Source organism: Stegodyphus dumicola, chromosome 6, assembly GCF_044657685.1.
Source record: "Stegodyphus dumicola isolate Sdum_Otavi_A_Nest chromosome 6, ASM4465768v1".
In the NCBI taxonomy this organism is placed as follows: Eukaryota; Metazoa; Arthropoda; class Arachnida; order Araneae; family Eresidae; genus Stegodyphus; species Stegodyphus dumicola.
In genome coordinates, this window is record NC_140773.1 from 46,684,040 (window position 1) to 46,705,250 (window position 21,211).

General features: G+C 32.1%; 1 protein-coding gene across 5 annotated transcripts in view; it reads right to left on the minus strand.

Moving 5' to 3' along the window:
• PCB (Pyruvate carboxylase) overlaps positions 1-21,211 on the minus strand; it is a 129,527-nt gene that overhangs the window by 63,893 nt on the left and 44,423 nt on the right. For all 5 annotated transcript variants that reach the window (XM_035358796.2, XM_035358793.2, XM_035358795.2 and 2 more), the window contains exons 8-9: positions 2,489-2,595; positions 369-532 (exon numbers count right to left, since the gene is read on the minus strand). In XM_035358796.2, the coding sequence (XP_035214687.2) occupies positions 369-532; positions 2,489-2,595 (271 nt within the window). The remainder of the gene's footprint in view (positions 1-368; positions 533-2,488; positions 2,596-21,211) is intronic.

A 21,211-nucleotide genomic window follows, 5' to 3' on the forward strand; every position in this document is an offset into this window, starting at 1 on the left:
ACTCAAAGTTCTAGTTCACTTAGAATTTACTTTAACCGATTTCGGTAATCTGAAATATTTTTCTTGGGTTGAAGAAAGTTTGCCTTTATTTCTGCAGTCTTTTGGAGCTATTTATAGCTGTTTATTTTGCTGCATGCTGTTATTTAATGTAATAAACTGTCAATTTGTTACTACTTGTCTCGTTCAGTAAACTGAAGAGATTTCATAAACCTGTAGCTCACAATATTATTTTCCAGAAGATATCCTTTAATTTTCACTAAATGCTTCATCTATTATACTAAAAGAACATAAATAATTAACTTTTTGGGGTTGATATTGGGCTTACTTTTTACCACTCTAACATTTATTATAATATATCATTATCTCACCCAGTAATTTCTTCAGTAACTGTGTGTTCAACTTGTAACCTTGCATTTACTTCAATAAAATAATAATCTCCTTTTTCATCAACAAGGAATTCTACTGTTCCAGCATTCTGGTAACCAACAGACTTGGCTAGCCTAACAGCATCAGCTGTCATTTTACTACGGATCTATAAAAAATAAATCAACATTAGTTTAAAAAATAAAAGTTTGTAAAATTAATATAAAACATACTTAATCCTTATAAAATCTATTTTTACCATGTATTAATGAAAAAAAAAATCTAAAAGAAAAAATTTATAATGCAATTAGAATCATTATTTTAAAAATAATTTAATAGATATATTTAGTGATAACACAAGATTTTAAATACTGGAGCTGTTAGTAATTTTAAAAATGAATATTATAATTAATAATTTAAATTATAAATAAAAATACTCATTTCTTAATTAAATATTTATCTCTATGGCCCTTTCTCTGGACTATATTTCTTAGGACTCTTATTGATTTCCAAGATAAAAAAGCACTTCTTACGGTTAACAGATTATTTTGTTTCCTCCTCTTCCACTGCATTTTATAACTTAAAAGACCAGGAGACTTTAAAGAAATACAAATAAAAGGTATAAAGTACACTTATGCTATAGTGACATTACAATTACTGATATCACCATGGAAAAAAATTACCACCATTCCAAATAATTATTACTGTAGTGCTAAATGAAAAACAACCCTACTTAACACCCTAAAGAAGCAACATAACTATTCCAGTTAATAATTATTTCCCATATTTAACTACCCTTTATACCATTTAATGGATGAGTCCTTATATTAAAAAGTAAATAAACTGGATTGGTGTTAGAAAAGGTAGCACAGAACCAATTTCCAGCATTCTTTCCAACATAACAATCAATTTTTGCAATTCTCTCTGCAATTTTTAATGTTGCATCTCCAAATGCATTGCATGCATAATTACTTGTATTTCCCGTTTTTATACAAAGTAAAACATACCATTAGATTTTACTTACTTATATATATAAAGGGTGAACCCTTTTTAAAATTTTTGTAGCTCATCACTGGGTACAGTGTTTTAATTTTAGAATTACACGGTGAAAGTCCCATAAGCATATGCTTCTGCATTAATGCAGGCAGTCCTTGAAGTATGATTTTTCCTTTCTTTTGGGAGACAGCAAAAACACAAAATAATAATTCTGGACAAGGAAACTGATCCCATTAGCTTTAGTTTCCTAATGAATGTTTTCCTCCATAATAATATTTTAATTCCTAATGACTCTTTCTTTAATGACATTTTTGACAAGAAAGATTTATAAAAAGTCAGGTGTACAGGAAGTATTTATTCTTGCTAGATTTTTGTCACTATTTATGTTTGATTAAATGATGCATCATTTATGTAATTTAAATAAAACGATGTAAAATTTAGCAAATTTCATAAGAAGTACAATTTAAAAAATGAAGTTTGAAGACTTCCACTTAAAGTCTATTTTAATGATGTAATAACTGCATATGTCGCACATACTACTGAAAGTAAATATGAAAATTATAAACATTTGACTGGCAGAAACTATACTTTCTTTAACCTGAAAACATTGAAGTTTTATTGTGGCTTTTTACAACATTTATGAATTTTTTAGAGTTAAACTAATGCCGCTGTAAACAGAAGCATATTAATTAAATCTATTAGTGCAGTAAACTAATAACAAACTAATGATAGGGAGAAATAATAAAAGATGTGCAATTAGATTATTTTTACAACTTCATGTGAATTTTTCAATTAAAATTCTGAAGCATGAAGAACTTAATTATTTAAGTACAGAGAAAATAAGCTCTAGTAATCATATTAATATATGCACAATTCCTCAATTTCTAAGTAGTTCCTTAAAACATTTAGTGACAAGAAAAATTAAAATATTTCATTTTTCTTGTCACTAAATTTCTTGTAATCAAATGAAATGTAATTCTTGCATAATACACAATAGTTATTTATATGCAAGAATGTGATCTGACATTAAATTGATTACTTACATGCAACAAGATGCATAAATTTATGTGTAGTATAATAATTATAACACCATATAAATTAAATTTATTAAATTAACATCCATGCTTACAGAGGGACTAAAGTTCTGAGCTGGAGCAATTTCAACTACTTTCTGATGTCTCCTTTGAACTGAACAATCCCTTTCAAATAAATGAACTACATTGCCATAATTATCACCTAAATAAAAATATTATCATGTTAGATTACATTTACATAAGTTTCAATTAACATGGATTTAATGCAATAACAAATTAACACTAGATTAAGCTATTTTATAGGCTATAATAGGCTTTTATAGGCAATGCTATAATAATTATAAAAATATTAAATATTAAAAGCTTATTTACGTTATAACAGCTTAAAGAAAGATAGCATAGATGGTTTCCTGATAAATGTCCACTGGACAAAGGCACATGTGGCAAAAGCCCACTTAAGAAAAAAAAAAAAAAAAAGCATCACTGTGATAATTGCCCACACAACAAATACCCATATATATGAAAGTGCACATGGATAGAGATAAAAGCCCACACTGATATAAACCCACACTGATAAAAACCCACATAAATACAGGTTACATGATTTTTATCAATATAGAATGCATGATTGTAATTATAATAAATGGAGTATTTGAATCTAATTTTCGGTATTTAAAAAATTGTGTGTTTATAATTTGTATCATTACTTTGTTTTATTATGCCAAAAAACAGACTTTCCTGATTAAGTGACTAGCTGCAACGTTTCAGTGATAAAACTGAAAAAGTCACTTACTTTACTTATTTGTTTACTTTGTCTGCACCTGTGTGTATAAATAAAAATGTAAAATATCACTATGAAGTTCATCGAAACCTAATTTTAACATTATATGCTAAGACTAATTATATACATATGTTTTAATATTAAAAGAAATGTTATTTTATCAAAGAACAAAATAAATCCTTTTTATAATTATAATGGCATACTTCCTAAGTCTCTTTTAGTTCTTGACCTAAAATGCAAAGCAATATCTTTGAGCACCAATGCTCATTAAAAAAAAGCATTTTTTTTTCTTAATTGTTCTTACTTTAAATCAGATTAAATATCTTTAACAAGAAATGCGTGAAAAAATCATTAATCTACATTTAAAAAATTTTTTATTGTTTTAAAGAGAGATTTTTTTTTCTTTCTTTTTAGTCTAAAGGGGCAATTTTCCCAGAAGGGCTATTAATTTTGTTTTGGCATTTTGCATTGGTTTACTATAAATGGAGTTTCACTTTTCAAATCGTTGCCACCAAATATGAGAGCCCTTCATTACATTTAAAGAAATTTAATAATGAAGAATCTGCATGAATGTATATATGCTTCTCACACTGTGAAAAAAACAACAGTACCTAAAGACATCAAATTTTGAATAACATAGTCCTACACTTGAATAATAGGAATCTGGAAGCCCAAATTTGGATTATAGAATTTGTTTTATTATTATTTCTTATTACATAAAACTTTAATTATTAAATTTTTATATATTAAATTTTTTTAATATTAAATTTTTTATTAACAAATTTTTTTTAAATATTAAATTTTTTATTAACAAAATCAACGATTTCAAAGCGAGCAATGAACTATGAAAAAACACTACGTACTACTAACTATTACATACTACTTTGAGCACTACGAAAAACACATTTTTATCTCCAGTGCGCAAGACTGTGTATTGGAAATACTAAAGATATGCTCTTTTTAAATTATTTTCTGATATTGCTGTTGAATTGAATTTTATGGTTTAAGTTACAAGAACATGATATTTAATAAATAAAGGTAACACACAAAACATTAAAAAAAAAGGCCATTTTGGACATAATATAAAATCTGAAAGCTTTCAGTTTTTTCAGTGTGACTTTGTAGAGACAGGCTACGTAAGCTTGTAAGAAAGTGTATATTTGCCAGCAGATCCCAAAATGCTTCGCCTTGACAACATTTTTGAATTACTATGCTGAGCGAGTTAACATTTCTTTTAATATTACTAATGGATTTTCAAAATTCAAATTCAAATTGTATTTGAAGTAGCCGGACGCACACCAATTAATATAATTTTACTCTTACAATATTATTTTCTTTACATTTTTCTTGTTATGCAAATTAAGAATATAATTTGCTTAAATAATTGTTAAATATAGCACTTACTGTATAAATTATTCATGACATTTAAATGTTATATATATACACTGGTGTTCAAAAATTAAGGACGAAGTCCAAAAATTAGCATATCAGCTGAACGAAGAGGCAGAGCGGACAGAAAGACCAATCAGGAGATTAAGTAAGGTGATGTACGGTAGCACATGCGCAGATATGCAAGTAGACGTAATGGGGGAGTGTCTGAGTAGTTGTCGGTGTAAGATCAGTATTTCTGGCAAAGAGATTGCATGCCGTATAGCAGTTAAAATCACACCAAGTTGCTGCCTCAGCGAGAAATGGCGAATAATCAATCTGTTAGACGACATCTGGATGCTTTTACCCAAGGTCGAATCATTGGGAAGTCGGAGGAAGGCCGCAGTGTGACAAGTGTGGCTGCAGAGTTCGGAATTGCTCACAGCATCGTTTCATGACTTTGGAGACAATTTCAAACTACAGGAACAGCTATCCGGGGGGTTAGTAGTGGTCGTCCATGAGGAACCACACCCGCAGATGACCGGTATATTGCCTTACAGGCCAGAAGAAACAGGTGGCAGACAGCGGGAGAAATCGTTAGACACATGACACAGGTGACTGGACGACCGATATCACGTTTTACCGTGGCCAGAAGACTGCACGGTGGTGGTCTGTTTGCACGACGCCCTGTACGGTGTGTACCTCTAACGCCTGCCCATCGGAGAAGGCGTTCTCTGTGGTGGCGGGAACATCGGAATTGGAGAGACAATGAATGGGGACGAGTATTCTTTACAGATGAGAGCAGATTATGTCTGAGTAGCGATTCTCATCGCATACTCATCTGGAGAGAGCGGGGAAGCCGCAATCATCCCTCGAACATCATTGAAAGGGACAGGTATGGAGGTGGCTGTGTTCTCGTTTGGGGAGGCATCATGCTTGGTAGTCGAACAGACTTTCACATCTTCAACGCAGGTTCAGTCAACGGGACCCGTTATTGTAACGAGATTCTTCTTCCATACGTGCGTCTTTTTAGAGGCGCTATGGGTCCACAGTTCCTTTTCATGGACGACAATGCACCATGTCATCGCACAGTAGCTGCTGAACAGCTCTTAGAGAGTGAGGATATTGAACGTATGGATTGGCCGGCACGATCTCCGGATCTCAATCCCATCGAGCATGTATGGGATTTTCTAGGCAGAAGCTTGGCAGCTCGTACTTTACCACCAGTAACGATTCCGGAGCTTCGATTGGCGCTGCAAGATGAATGGGCAGCAATGCCTCAACAACTCATTGACACCCTCATTCTCAGCATGGGCAGATGCTGTGAAACCTGCCTAGCAGTCAGGGGAGATCATATCCCCTATTAAAGAATGGATGTTTCTTGCTGGACACCCATCACAGGGATGTTTCGGCCTTCAGTCGCATTGAGCTCCATGCTACTTTTTCAATAAAGCTTCTTTTTATCCCTCTGATTTCTCTTTTAGTAAGTGTTGCTTACATTACTCATGTCCTTACGTATTGGAGATCTTACGGTATTAAATGTGTTGATTTGGAAAGCTTTTGTACAAAGTTATATTGAAAAAACCGTCTCGTCCTTAATTTTTGCCCACCAGTGCATATGTCAGAATATGTATTGTTATATGTAGTAGTAAATGTGCAAATAAAATAATAGCAATATAAACATATAAACTTAATTACCATAGTTAAACTTAATTTACCATTCCACTGAAAAACAATGAAACTCAAAAGATATAATGACAGAGTGAATTAAATGAGGCTATAAGCATGAATTCTAAAATGTTCAATGCTAAAATATATACCGTCATTTTCACATATTTTTTTTTTATATTAACAGGAGCTTGTAAAGTAAGGTATATTTCAAATCTGGTCTTTTTAGATGGCATTGCCATTGCAACAGTACATTCAAAATAAACGTTTTTGAATCTAGCCAGAAATACAACACATATTTCTTATTTATGTCTTAATATATATATTTCCAAAAAGCATGCATGCAATTTGAAGTTCCATATAGCAGAAGAGTAAAAAAAAAAGTGTGACAAATTAAATGAGCTGTACATTCAATCAGTATTAAGAATTGTTTAATTTTAGACTGAGTTAACTTGAAGAAAAAATATAGAATTTCATATTTGTACGTAAACATATTCTGCTATGAATTATGTTCTGCTACCTATATAAAAAGGGAAGTTTAAAAATTGCACAACTAGCATGTACTGAATACTATAAACTTTTATTTCCCTTTTTAATTAATTTTTATTTATCTAATTAATTAATTAATTCTGATATTTGAATTTTTTACTCAAATCACATGCTCGGATTTATTTTGAAAGGAAGAATGTCTGGAAATTTTCTATAAATGAAAATAGAACATAATATACATATATATTCTACCAGACATTGGAAATGCAACACCAAGAAGGAGTGGTGCAAAAAATATACACATTTCAGGGCAGACGCACATACCAAGTTATGTGAAATGCGCAGCTCTCCAGCACACATTGAAGAAGATATAAGGGAAGGAGCCAGCAGGATATTCGATTTTCGTGCCATTATTTTGGCTAAGGAAATCATCGTAGAAAATTTGTTCTTGTCTCAGAAAGACAAGTGTAATAGCCAAGCCATCGTCAACTGAGGCAGTTCCAGCAGACAAACGATTTTACAAGGGGCATGGTGATCGGAATGAGAAAGGCAGGTTGGTGCATAAGGCAAATCTCAGTTGACACACACCTGGATGAATCCACAGTGCACTGGATATGGCGGTGGTGGTTGAGGCAAGGAAATGTGGCAAGTTTTTTAGGGTTGCTGCGGCACGCAATGAATTGGAAGTTGATCTGTCAGCACTATCCTTATCTTCAGGGCAGATGTTTTTTATTTTATTTGGCTTATAATTCCTTACTAAATGTAGTATTTCATCTCGATGTACTCCGTCTTTGATATGATTTAAATCAAATTCCTTGTCATTATAATTCGCTTCCGTTATTGTAATGAGACCGGTATGTCTATAAACAAGAAATATAAACGAGAAAGTGACACGGAGGTTATTGAAAACGAAAAAATTTCGATTGACAAATTAGTCGGTATTCTCAACACAGCAATTATATTACTTGAACAGTGGAATTTTGTAACTGAACAAGAAATTATGTCTGTTTATAGAATTAAAGAGAAAGTATTATCACATAAAACGAAGCAACTTAAACAACTTACATTGAAAGAAACGTTTAATAAAGTAAACAAATAAATATTAAGCCTTTTTTTTTTTTTTTTTTTTTTTTTGCAAATTTTGATACCCTTTAGATCATAATTGTTCTTTATTTCATAAATTACGGTTTCATATTTTTAATTTTATAATTTCTGCATGCCATCTTACCAGATTTAAACTGATGACCTATAATCCAGAATCGCCGAAGTCCCGACGAGTCCGGATTAACGATTTTTGACTGAATATATATATATATATATATATATATATATATATATATATATATATCCAGAATATAAAATTTACATTGGAAAAAAAATAATACCACTTTTAAAGGTGAAAAAAATTACTTTAATTTGATATATATTTTTTTAAAATACATTTTTATGCAATATGATTTTTTTCTTCTTAATCTAAGTAAAATAACATTTAATATTTAATGACAGTATAAAACCCACAAAACAAGAGTTCTTTATAATTCTGCTGAAGTTATTCCAGGAAATTCATTCAGTTTATTTACCCAAAGCATATTTTCTTCATACTTTAGATATAATATATTTATTCTAAAATTAACTTATTAGCTTTATTGGTTTAAAAACTGAGTTGATATACATTCTTCTAGTTACAGAGTTTTTCAAAATAAGATGAACACTGTTGATGTGTTAAAAACTTCCATACAATTATGTTAAAATTTGCAATTGTTATAGCTTAATCAATTAACCCAAAAGGAAAGGAGTGCTATTTACTTAAATGCAAGGCCTGCCTTCATGGAGGACTTTCAAAGAAACACTGACTCACATTTACATAGTATGTGGGCAAAGCTACAAAAGCAGCACATATATAGCCTCTTTGCAAGCAATCAAACCTTTCTTCAACTATAAAAGTTTATATGAAGGTCATATGGCCTTCACCTAAACTTTTATAGCTTTCAACTTTCATAGGCCTTTAGTCATTTGGCCACATGTGAGACTATGATAAGGATTTTTGGGATAATCTTCATAGGCTTTTTTAATAATCAATTTGAGAATGTTGCATTATGAAGATAATATTACAAATTTATTTTTAACTAATGTTCTTCGATAAGTTGGTCCTTTTTCGAATCGCATTAAATATATTTTCTTAATATTCCTTTTCCAATAAGTCAAAATTAGAAAATGCTATGGAAATCATGACCCTAATGTGCTTGTGAAATTTCAAAATACCTTCTTCTGCTGTGACCTTTTCCTCCTACTGTGAGTTTTTCATCTCAACTACCATTTTGTTGGGGCCATAAAAATACAGAGAATTCTTCCAGTGAAATTTGGTCTCTAAATATCTTGTTACAAAATGTACAGGCACGGTGAGATAGCTTCCCCCACAAAGCAAGTTTTAGGGTTGCCATAAAATAAGAGAAGGCATGGTTGCCACATTTGGCAAAAAATCGCCGATTTGGCGACATGTCATGTACAGATGGAGAACTTTCTGGAACGAATTCTTACCGGTTTAGCCCAGAATGTTCTCAAACACAAACCAGAAACTATATAAACCCTGCTGGTTCGCAGTCAAGTGTGCATCGTCTAGCGAGCTGATAGTCAGTCACTGAGAGAGTGTCTCGAAGTCTAGCGCTGAGTTGGTCGTTGAGTGCATCAAAGAGTCTTTTAGTGTACCGTGGTTAGTGCATCGTCGAGAGAGTGTGTTAAGCTTCGAGAATGACTGAACCGAAGAGCCAGGAGCTGTGCTATGTGTGTCGTAGAGTGCATCCCGAGTTGTAGAGCGAAGAGTCTCGAGAGTACGTGGAGTTCGAGAACAACCGAGCAGAGTCAGGAGCTGTACTCTGGTGCTTTGCAGTGAAGCTGTCTCCACCTTTATTGCCCGACAGTGCGAAGGCTGTGTCACAGCCTTCACACTGTCGGGCAATCACAATCTGTCACAATCTTCACACTGTCACACTGTGCGATTGTTCCAGCGTGTTTATAGTAGATCTTTGACGACTGTAAAAGTGCTTTGGAGCTGTCCTGATTAATATTGGTAAATAAAGTGTGTTTCGATACTTCATCAAGTGTTGTCATTATTCACTCTAAACCTACAAACCCCATACGAATGTGAAGGAAGAAAATAACGTAACAACTGGTGTCAGAAAAAAAAAAAAAAAAAAAAAAAAAAAAAAAAAAAAAAAAAACGCAGCAATATTTAAATATATCTCACAAAAGTTTCTGAATATTAAAACATAGTCGTGAAAAATAAACTCTATTTTAAAATGCATTTACATTAATCAAGCAACATAATATTTTTCATTAAATTAGAAATTATTTTTAACGAGTAAGATTAGTTTTCTTACTATGCTGAACTCACAGTTTGTAAGTTGCATCTTAAATCTTGTTTTTCACAAATTCAAAATCTTTCATTGTTCAAATTGTTTTAGTGGTTATATAAGTTGTAAAAAAAGTAAGATATTACTCTTGTGTAAATTTTAATATATCTGAAAAGTTAATCAAAATATATTATAATTGATATTTTATTTTTAAACAATGCTTTTTCTTCAATATAACATACATGTGTAATTAGTTTATCAACAACTTGTTAAAGAGACACAATCCATTCAAAAATTGGCATATGTTTTAAGTCTGCAATCTATTGCTAAAATAGTGGATTGCCTACTTTAATATGGTGGATTACTTTAAAATTACATTAATAGTGGATTGCTTTAAAATGGCTAAGATATATTTTCCACATCATCTTCAGTAATATTTTCATTTTTTAAGTTGTTGAAAATTTCTAAAACATTTTAAATTCTACCTAAATCTTTAGATAAAACAATTCAAGAAATAAACTAAAAAAAAAAAAAAAAAGCACAAAATGGATTTTTAACTACAATTACAAGCAAAATTTCAGATTGTGTGTGCTTTTGTTTTTCTATTAAATAATAATAATTTCTAAAATCCTCTTAAAGAGTAATTTATTTCTTAACAAATCTGACTGGCTCTTAATACTGACCCTCCCCCCTGAGGCTGTATTTTGGTGATCTTTGATTTACATTGCAACATACAGGCTGGCACCACTTAAGATATATAGCAAAATTATATGCACAATTTTTTTCCTATAGTTCTGAAAACAAATAATGTACTTAAACAAGATAGTTCCTCTCTGCAACTGCTCCTTCATTCAGTGGGGGATAAATGGTTCACCGGCTGTAATAGAATGCACAATGAATTACGTTCAGCTACTTACAGGATTGCATGTTGAAAGCCCACAAGCCTCATTTAAAAAAGCCCATAAAATATAAACAGGACCTCCTAAAAATTTTACAAATGACAACCATTCTGATTAAATGCAAAGTTTCAAGTTACAATTATGTTAATTTATGTAAAAGCAAAATAGTTAAAATTTAACTAAATTATTTGAAACTTTGTTTTAATTCCGGTTAAAACCTTATTTCTGACTGCAAACACAAAAGTTTTTATAATTACACTAAGTTACTTTTAGCTCTTTCACTGAAACAAAAATTAGACTTTTAATTCTTCTTTTTGCATATTAAATGTATTGTATACAAAATTTTCAAGAACTGTTAAATAACTTACAATATAATAAAGATTATTCCCTGCACATTATGCAAATTTACATGCAATTTATACTTCTTATAATTTTTCAGAATTAGTTTAAGTATGCGGCCAGAATTCTCTTTCACCTCCCCTGGTTGGGCTTATTCAATGTTTAAATATAAATATTCCAAGTTATATTACACACACATATACAGGGCCTAAATCAGCCAGACCACAAGATAATATATGTTTTGTTATTTTAATTTATTAGTCCAAAGGGGCTTGCCCCTGAAGAACTATTGTTTTCATTTTTCGATTCTATGTTGAAAACTTCAAAAGGCTGTATCACTTTTCAAATCATTGCCACCAAATACTATTGCCCTGTATTATACAAGGGCATTTCGAAAAGTAAAGATAAAATGGCTCGTGTTCGTTAAAAAAAAAAAAAAAAAAAAAAACCATTTATTTAGAAAACATCAGTTACATCTTATTAACTGGAATATTTATCATTTTTCGACACAATCACCCCCATTATCCAAACATTTGTTAAGTCAGTGCACAAGCTTTTGTATCCCACAGTCATAGAAGGTTGCTGCCTGTTGGAACCCAGTGCGCACACAATTTCTTGTACCCTAACTTGACAGTCACAACTTCATAGAAAGTTCTCATTGACACTTCTGGTACAATCTGATGCAATTCTTTCAACATGAGATGTCTATTCGCATGAATTGCTTCCTCTGTTCTCTGAAGAATGGCATCAGAGATCATAGATGGCCGACCTGTTCTTTGTTCGTCATGAACATCGGTCCTACCTTCAGAGAAATGACGACACCATTTCATTACATTTTGTCGATTCATAATGTTCCCATAAACAGAAACAATTTCTTTGTGAATATCCGCTGGTCGCTGACCTTTTGCATGAAGAAAATGTATGACGGAGTGCACTTCGCATTTGGTGGGATTCTGAATCGGCACAACCATTTTAAACACGACCTACTCCAACCAGAATCAACATTGAAATGCCGAATGACCGCGAGGAAAAAGCTAAAGGTTCAAGGTTAATACCTGTGTTGCCAATTTGCTTATCAAAACTTTTCTTTTCCTCTGGTGTACGGTGTATCTTTACTTTTTGAAATGCCCTCGTATTTGAAGAAATTAAATAATGAAGAATCTGCATAAACATATGCATGTTTCTTGCATTGTGATAAAACAACGGTACCTAGAGCCATCCAATTTTGAATGACATAATTCTACTGCGAATATGGGCACCTGAAAGCCCTAATTTGGAATTTGAAATTTGTTTTATTATCGATTTCATAGTTTGTAAAATTTTAATGAATTTTTTATTAACAAACACAACAATTTAAAAATGAGCAATTGCAACACTCGATGGGGGGAACCTTTTTATCTCAAGCACGCAGAACTATGTATCAGAAATTCTGAAGATATGCTCAGTTTACCTCATCCCAGTTTATGAAAATTTAAGTATATAAAATTAACACTACATACATATACACATGTACAAACAAACAACTTGGTGATTTCTGACTTAATTTTCTGACTAAATTTTCCTATTTAAATTGCAAAAAAGAATTATTTTTCTGAATTCATGTTAAACATAAATTGGCCTTTCAAAGTGAGACGTCATTGAAATATTGCAAGCTGGATAAAATCTCAATGTGTTAATCTGATAAAGTAACCCCTTTCACTGACATTCTTGCCAGTGAAAGAAGAAAGAATGGGGTTGATGGTGCTATTATTATTTCACTCACAGTATTAAAAAAAGTTTGTCAAGTTTGTTTTTTTTCCTATTTACAGTAAATCGTTTAGTCAGAACTTCATATTTATATACAGTTTACTTTCTTTATCTTCATGGAATACTTTCACAACTAGATAAAATATATTAACAAGAGAATAAAACTGAAACATGAGACTTCAAAAATTCATTACAAAGCTGGATAAAATTAATGCAACCTAAGAATTATTACAAACAATTAATAATAAAAATAAGAATTTGCTAGTGTAAAATTTAATAAGCTCTGACTGCAGCAAAAAGGACTTCCAAGTTCATTTCAATATAAAAAATGTAATTTTCCAGTCTGCTTTTGCTTGAAAGCATGTAAACAGCATAATGTTTCAAAATTTTTTGCAAAAATTGTGGCAAATGCCTTGAAGCAGATTTCAATACAAAGTGGTAAAATATTAATAACAGATAAGAGACTCTGATTTATTGAAAACAGTTGAAAATCTGTTTTTGGAAAGAACATTAATCAAGTTTTTCAAAAAATAAAATTAGAGAATGGATTGACAGTGATAAAAATGAATTAACCATATCACAGTTACATAACAATGTTATAATTTCAAATGTGTTGAATCCTCAAGCAGCAAAAGAAATGTAAAGTAATAAAGAATATTCCAGTTATGATTGTGTCACCTGAAGCATTAAATACATCTGAGAAATTCACAAAAGAAACTAAAGCACACAGTATTGGATAAAATTTTCATATTCTAATGAATAATTTGTTTTGAAAAAGAACAAAAGTTATGAAGCATGTAAACATTTGACCTTTATTTAGAAAGATTTCATGCACAAGCAATGTTGATGACTTTAAAGAAAAAACTAAATATAATTAAATTATGAATAAATTATTTACTAAGAAGTTTCACTTATTAAATATATGCAAAATTAGAACATTATTTTCCCCTTTCTTCAAAATATGAAAAAATGAAAAAAATCCCAACATTATACAATTTTAATCCTATAATATGCCATTGTAAAAACTTTTAATGTACTGGATTATTGGTAATTTGCTATATAACAGTAAACAATTCCATTTAAGAATCCTTACAAACAACAGATTTAATAGAAAACAATATCCTTATTATTTAATTATTATAATACGTAGTGTATTCGGAAACTAAGTACCGTTTCATTCTAGCGCCGTCGCAGTGCTGTGGTAGGCGTCTCGCGCATGCGCAGTAGTCTTTCTTGTTCACTGACTTTCAATTGTCGCCATTTTGGTTGCTCTATGTTGTGTTTTCACTTTGCTATGCACATTCAAAATGTTTAAGACAATTAGTTCTCCCGCTGACGGCGAGATTCGTGCCGTGATTAAATTTTTGAACGCGAGGAATGTTAAACCGGCCAAAATTTATCGTCAAGTGACAGAAGTTTACGGTGAATACGCGATAAGTGATGGAATGGTGAGAAAGTGGGTAAGAATGTTTAATGCAGGTCGAACAAATGTCCACGCCGAGGCTCGGAGTGGTCGGCCTTCTGTTGTCACCGATGATTTGGTAAGGAAAGTTGATGAGATTCATGAGAACAGACGCTTCACAATGACAACTCTTTCGGAGGCATTTCCCCAAATTTCACGTACTGTTTTGTTCGAAATTGTGTCTGACCGCTTGAATGATCGCAAACTGCGTTCCCGATGGGTTCCAAAAATGCTCACTGATGTTCACAAAACGAAGCGACTTGGTAGTGCCCTGACATTTCTCACGCGGTACAGTGATGAGGGAGAACACTTTTTAAACCAAATTGTGACAGGTGATGAAACTTGGGTGTGTCATTTCACACCAGAATCTAAACAACAATCGATGGAGTGGAGACACACTCATTCTCAGAAAAAACAAAAGTTCAAAGTGACAATGTCATCACAAAAAATCATGTGCACTGTCTTCTGGGATAGGAAAGGTGTTTTGCTTACTGAATTTCTTCCCATTAATGCGGCACGATATTGTGAGACTTTAACAAAACTAAGGCGTGCCATTCAAAACAAATGAAGAGGAATGCTCAGTAAAGGAATTGTGTTGCTTTATGACAATGCTCGGCCCCATACTGCTGATGTCATTCAATCGTTAATTCGACAGTTTCATTGGGAGCAGTTTGATCACCCACTGTACAGCCCGGACTTGGCGCAGTCCGACTATCACTTGTTCCTGCACATGAAGTGCGAGCTCGGTGGCAAGCGCTTTGGATCTGACGATGACACGAAAAATGCTGTGGAGTCATGGTTATCAAAACTAGAGGCAAGTTTCTTTGACGATGGTATACAAAAACTGGTCACCCACTATGACAAGTGTTTGATCATTGGCAGAAACTATGTTGAAAAATAGTTTAAGACATGTATTTTCATGAAAAAATAAAATTGGATTCGAAACATTTGTTTTACTATTTTTTTTTTTTTTTTTTCAAAACGGTACTTAGTTTTCAAATACGCCTCGTACTTTATCATTACACTATACTATAATGCAGAAAATTAAATACACAATGTTTCAAATGGAGTTTAAAATACTGCAAACAAATATGTACATAGCTTAGAAATTTTTGTAAATTGTGGACATATTTTGCTTGCAGCGTTTCATGATCCCTATATAATTTCATTATATGTAAGAGACTAATAAACCAGTTAATTTGAAATCCTTGAGTTTGTTAATCAAAAATTCATTAAAATTTTACAAAATATGAAATCGATAATGAAACAAATTCCAAATTTCAAATTTTGGCTTCCAGATGCCCATATTCGCAGTAGGGTTATGTCATTCAAAATTTGATGGATGTAGGTACCATTGTTTTATCACAACGTGAGAAACAGACATTTCATTTATGCAGATTCTTCATTATTTAATTTCTTCGAATATAATACAGAGCGATAATATTTGGTGGCAACAGTTTGAAAAGTGAAACGGACACTCAGAGCAATTCGATGCAGAATCGCAGCCCCTTTGGACTAAAAATATGAAAGCTTTCAGATTTAAAAAAATGTTTTTGTTTACCGTACAGTATTTCCATCACTTGCTTTAAATTCGTTTTGTTAATCAAAAATTTGTAAAAGTTTTACAAAATATGAAATAGATAATAAAACAAATTATAAATTCAAAAGTTGCGCTTCCAGGTGTCCATATTCGAGTGAAGGACTACGTTATTCAAAATTTGATGGCTCTAGATACTGCTGTTTTATAAAAATGCCAGAAACATACATACATTTATGCAGATTATTCATTATTTAATTTCTTAAATATAATGCAGGGCTCTAATATTTGATGGCAACAATTTTAAAAGTGAAACGCCATTTATAGTAAACCAAGGCAAAATGCCAAAACGAAATTAATAGCACTTGTAGTCAAACTGTCCCTTTGAGCTAATAAAAGATTAAAAACTCAGTATTTTATTATTACAGTGTATGACCTAATTACTAAGGAATTGCAAGTTTTTATTTTGTATTTGGCAGGAAAACTTCTCCTCAGCTGAAACCAGTCGCAATTTGAATTGCGAGTATTATTAACTGTAGCTAGGAGTGGAAAGATAAAATGAATTTCTTTTACTTGGTTACAATTATTTTTAGAAGGATTATTTAGTGGTGCATATGTAACTGAAATTTAGGACTTGTAATCAAAGCATGCTTCTGGTTATAATTAATCGCATAAAGATTATTTTATTATTGATGCATAGTTGATTCAAAGTTAGAAACTTAGAAATCTAGGTATCCTGTTAACAGCTAGGAATTATTCATTCCATTGCATTAATGTTTAATAACTTCTGTATATTTTTGCTTAAACTCTTATTTAGGAATGTTTGATTTTTCTTTTGATGTTTAAGCTAAACTAAATTTGTTTAGTACTGAATGAATTGTTTTCATTCATATTAATAGTTACTGTTGCATATGTTGTGAAAATATGTATTTCATTTATATATGAATGAAAGACCCCCAGCCCTGGAAGAAAGAATGTTGAAATTCTGGTCTCAGGGTTTTTTTTCCTAACTTTGTATTCCTTGACAGTAACCTGGTTAAGAAGTAAATAATAGGACCTTTTATCTCTCCGTGAGAGTCCTAGTGACAGTGAAATTGTTTCCCTTTTCCTAATGAGATCTTAGCCATTGGGTGGTCTGTAAGAAAGGTGTTCGATAAACACTCACTCTTACGGCGGTGATGAGCTTAGTGAGCTTAGGGAGCAGCCCAATCCAGCTTGCAAAACAAAGTTTGCCCTATGACCCTATACGGGTTACGCCAGTACAAAAATCACCCCACAACCATAAAAACACATGAATCACACAATGCCAATGGCTTCTTTATTGTTATTAATAATTTTCATAATCTTATGTGCTATTCCTCTTGCCTTAAGTAAACCATTTTTCATGAAATCTATGTTCGCTCCATCAATGCATCTGGTTAACTTACATTATGTAATAAAGTGGACATTGTCTCCTACTTTTGTACATACTTTGCATAAATCATTATCTTGAAACATGGAATCTTTTCAGATAAAAGGGAAATCTTCCATGACCTGTAATTAACTGATTCAAGTCAATGTCATTGTTAATATTCATATTTTCCTTAGAAACAAAAATCTTTATGAATGTATTATTACGGCGGTGATGAGTACGCTTTGTATGTTTACATTGTTACTATGCAGGTGGCTATCCTTGTAAAATAAGTCTTGAATGAAAATAGGTTCCTGCCTTTGCTATGCATTGCTTGATCTGTGATGCAAACATAATATGTAGATTAAAAGTATTGTTCATCATAGGAGACATTTTGTCAGGGCGTATTGTTTTCGATTCTTTCCCATGTGGCAGAAGGAAACTTTCTGAATCCTTCATTTTCGATAATTTTTTTTTTTTTTTTTTACTTCTTCTTCATTATTGCTAACAGCATATCAAATTCAAAACTAGTAGCTGACGAAAAACTCTGAGCATCCAACTCAAAAACAGCTAGCTGAAGGAAAAAAACTCTCCGCCCATCTTCAACAAAAGTCTCCCTTCCTTTTTTTCTCCTCTTCTTCCTTTTGACGAATAAAACTAGCAACTGATGAAACTCTCATACAACTCAAAAACAGCTAGCTCAAAGAAAGTCCTCTTTCCCCCTCCTTCTTCTTCACTTCATGCTGCTCAAATCTCTCTAATTCAAAGCAAAAGCTATATATAATAATTGTGTGTTTCTAAATCAGATGATGGTGGTTCAGTTGTGTTTTAACACTTTTACATTTTTAACAATATTTTAATTTACTATATACAGAGCGTATTCTTAGGCCATGGCCTTCAACGTGAACAAACTTTATTCTCTTTCAACTATGCGAGCAACAGCACCCTCTAGCCTTTTCTTTCAAATTATGCAACACTCCCCACCTGAACTCGAGTTCATCTTTTAATAATATATTCTAGAATATTCAATTAATATTTCGACAATCAATCCTAGGCAAATGATTAAATATAACAAACATGTATACATAATTATAAGCACATAAATTTTACAAACATTAAATGATACCTATAGCAAAGTCAGGAGAATCAAACATAAAAATACAAAACACAAACATTAGTTAAGTTCCATATTATATAACAATTGTATAGGCCTTTTTAAGGTACCAGTAGGTGTTTTAATTATGCAAGATCTTATTTTAACATCTCTGCCTGGCATTAATTCCAAAATTTTACCTATTGCCCAGAGATTTCTGGGATGTTTATTATCATGAATCAAGACAATATTGCTGATTTTAAACTGAGATGCATTAGAGTGTGGAGGACAAATACTGGCAGATCTCAGATTAAAAAGATACTCTGATATCCATCGCTTCCAAAAATGATTTAAAATATCTTGAAAGCATTTATATCGTTCAATAATTGAATTTCTTGATCCAACCAAATTATTTGATGTTATTTTATTAGCAGGCAGAGATAGTAATCGTCTACCAACCAGAAAATGAGAGGGTGTTAGTGGAGACGGTTCATTGGGATCGGTAAACACGTAGGTAATTGGTCTACAATTAATCAATGCCTCGATTTCAATGAGCACTGTTTCAAGCTCTTTCACAGTAAGGGATGATTGACCAATAATTTTGCCTAAGCTGGATTTTATGGTTCGTATCATACGCTCCAAAAACCCTTCCCACCACAGACCCCTCTCAATCATAAATTTCCAATTTATGCCTCTAGCAGAAAATAATTCTTTCACAGATGAGTCACTCAAAGTTTTGAAAATATGTTTTAGTTCTTTGTCAGCTCTTTTAAAAGTCTTAGCATTATTGGAATACACAGTGGTACACAGTCCTCGGCGAGCTAAAAATTTTCAGAAAGCTAGCAAAAAAACTTTTGGTGCTGAGATCAGTTACTATCTCTATATGAAAGGCACGAGTGATCGCAGACGTTAACAACAGCATGTAAACTTTACCTTGCCTGTCTTTCGTAAAAAATGGACTGGCGAAGTCCAACTCGGCCACAGCAAATGGAGTTGACTCTGGGATTCTGTCTAGAGAAAGTGGAGCAATATCCTGTACTTCAAAACAAGCACTATATCGTCTGCATATCACACATTTGCTGATAGTCTTAACAAGCTGTCTTCCCTTAATGATCCAATATTTGGCTCTGATCTGAGTTAGTGTTGAATTAACTCCAGCATGAAATACCTTTTCATGCGAGTCCGTGATGATCAACTTGGTGAACTTGCATTTAGAGGGTAACAGAATGCGACCTCTCAACCAAAAAATTCCCTCCTCATCAAGCCTTGGATTAAGGGAGTAGACGGGAGAATCAAAAATTAGTTTTTTTATTTGAAAACTTAATTATTTCCAATTGATATGATTCTCGTTGCGTAATTTTTACCCAATAATGTTCACCTGCTTCAATCTCAAATGCATTTAAAGGTCCATTCTCTGTAGACCTTTTCAGAAGCCTCCTAATAAATCTCAATACATAAGCAGTAATTCAAAGAAATTTTCTTAAAGAACTGAATTTTCTTATACCCAGAATTGGGGATTCATTGTTAATTACAGATGCAGTTAAAATAGTACTTTTACTTAACTCTAACGATTCTGAATTCGGTTGTTTTGTTTTTTCTTTCTTTTGTTTCAGAAAGTTTTCAGTAGGAAAGTCAATTAAAATTTTTAAATTTAACTTTATATTGTCCTCAATGGAATTCCAAATCATGCTTAAAAAATTTGATTCACTAGTTAATTTGTTATCTGATTCCTTAATCCCATTTAAGACCCATAAATCATTTAATGCTTTAGAATTAGTTCTTAATTTTCTAAAATTCATCCCAGCATCCTTAAATATATTAACCGCATCTACAGATAACCGATATGCATCTTCAACCGTTCCTGCTCCAAAATATAGGTCGCCAACATAGACAGAAGAATTTAACATTTCGAAACTGTCCGGCATTTTATCTTTATATTTCCTAATGTGATATTTTATGACGACCAAAATGAAAGGAGATATAGTCAAACCGAAAGCTACGCGACACATCTGCATAATCTTAAAAGAGTCATTATTTTCATTAAACCAAAGAAATTTTAGAAATTCTCTCACATTCAGCAATCCCTATCATCAAAAAGGCTTTTTTCAATATCTCCACAAAACGCTATCTTAAATTTACAAAAATTTAACATAATGTCTAGTATATTTGAATTTAGATTAGGTCTCGATTCAAGACAGTAGTTTAACGAACTCGTGTCCTCTGTCCTCAAGCTAGCATCGTACACAATTCTTACCTTAGTGGTTTCACTAGATCGTATCACTGCTCGGTGCGGCATAAAATATCCAAAATTTGTATCATTATTTGGACATTCCTCCACAATTCCTTCTAATATCTGGTTCTCAATTATATTTTTATATTCCTGAAATATCTCCAGAGTTTTACTTAGTTTATTGTGGAGGTTTGTGAATCATTTCTTAGCTACCTTAAAATTATTTCCCAGATTATTCGGACTGTTATTTCCAGATTAAATCTGCCTCATATCTTTCGTTTTTAAACTGTAAATTCCTTTCAAACTGGTCTATTATTTCGAAGTCAATATCGGAATAAACATCAGAATCATTAATTCTCATATATTCTAATTCCCCCAAACCCCTTAATTCTTTCAACACAATAGTGTTTGTCATTACCACTAAATTTTCAGAACAATTTTTTTTCGTTTTATTTTTCTCAATTCC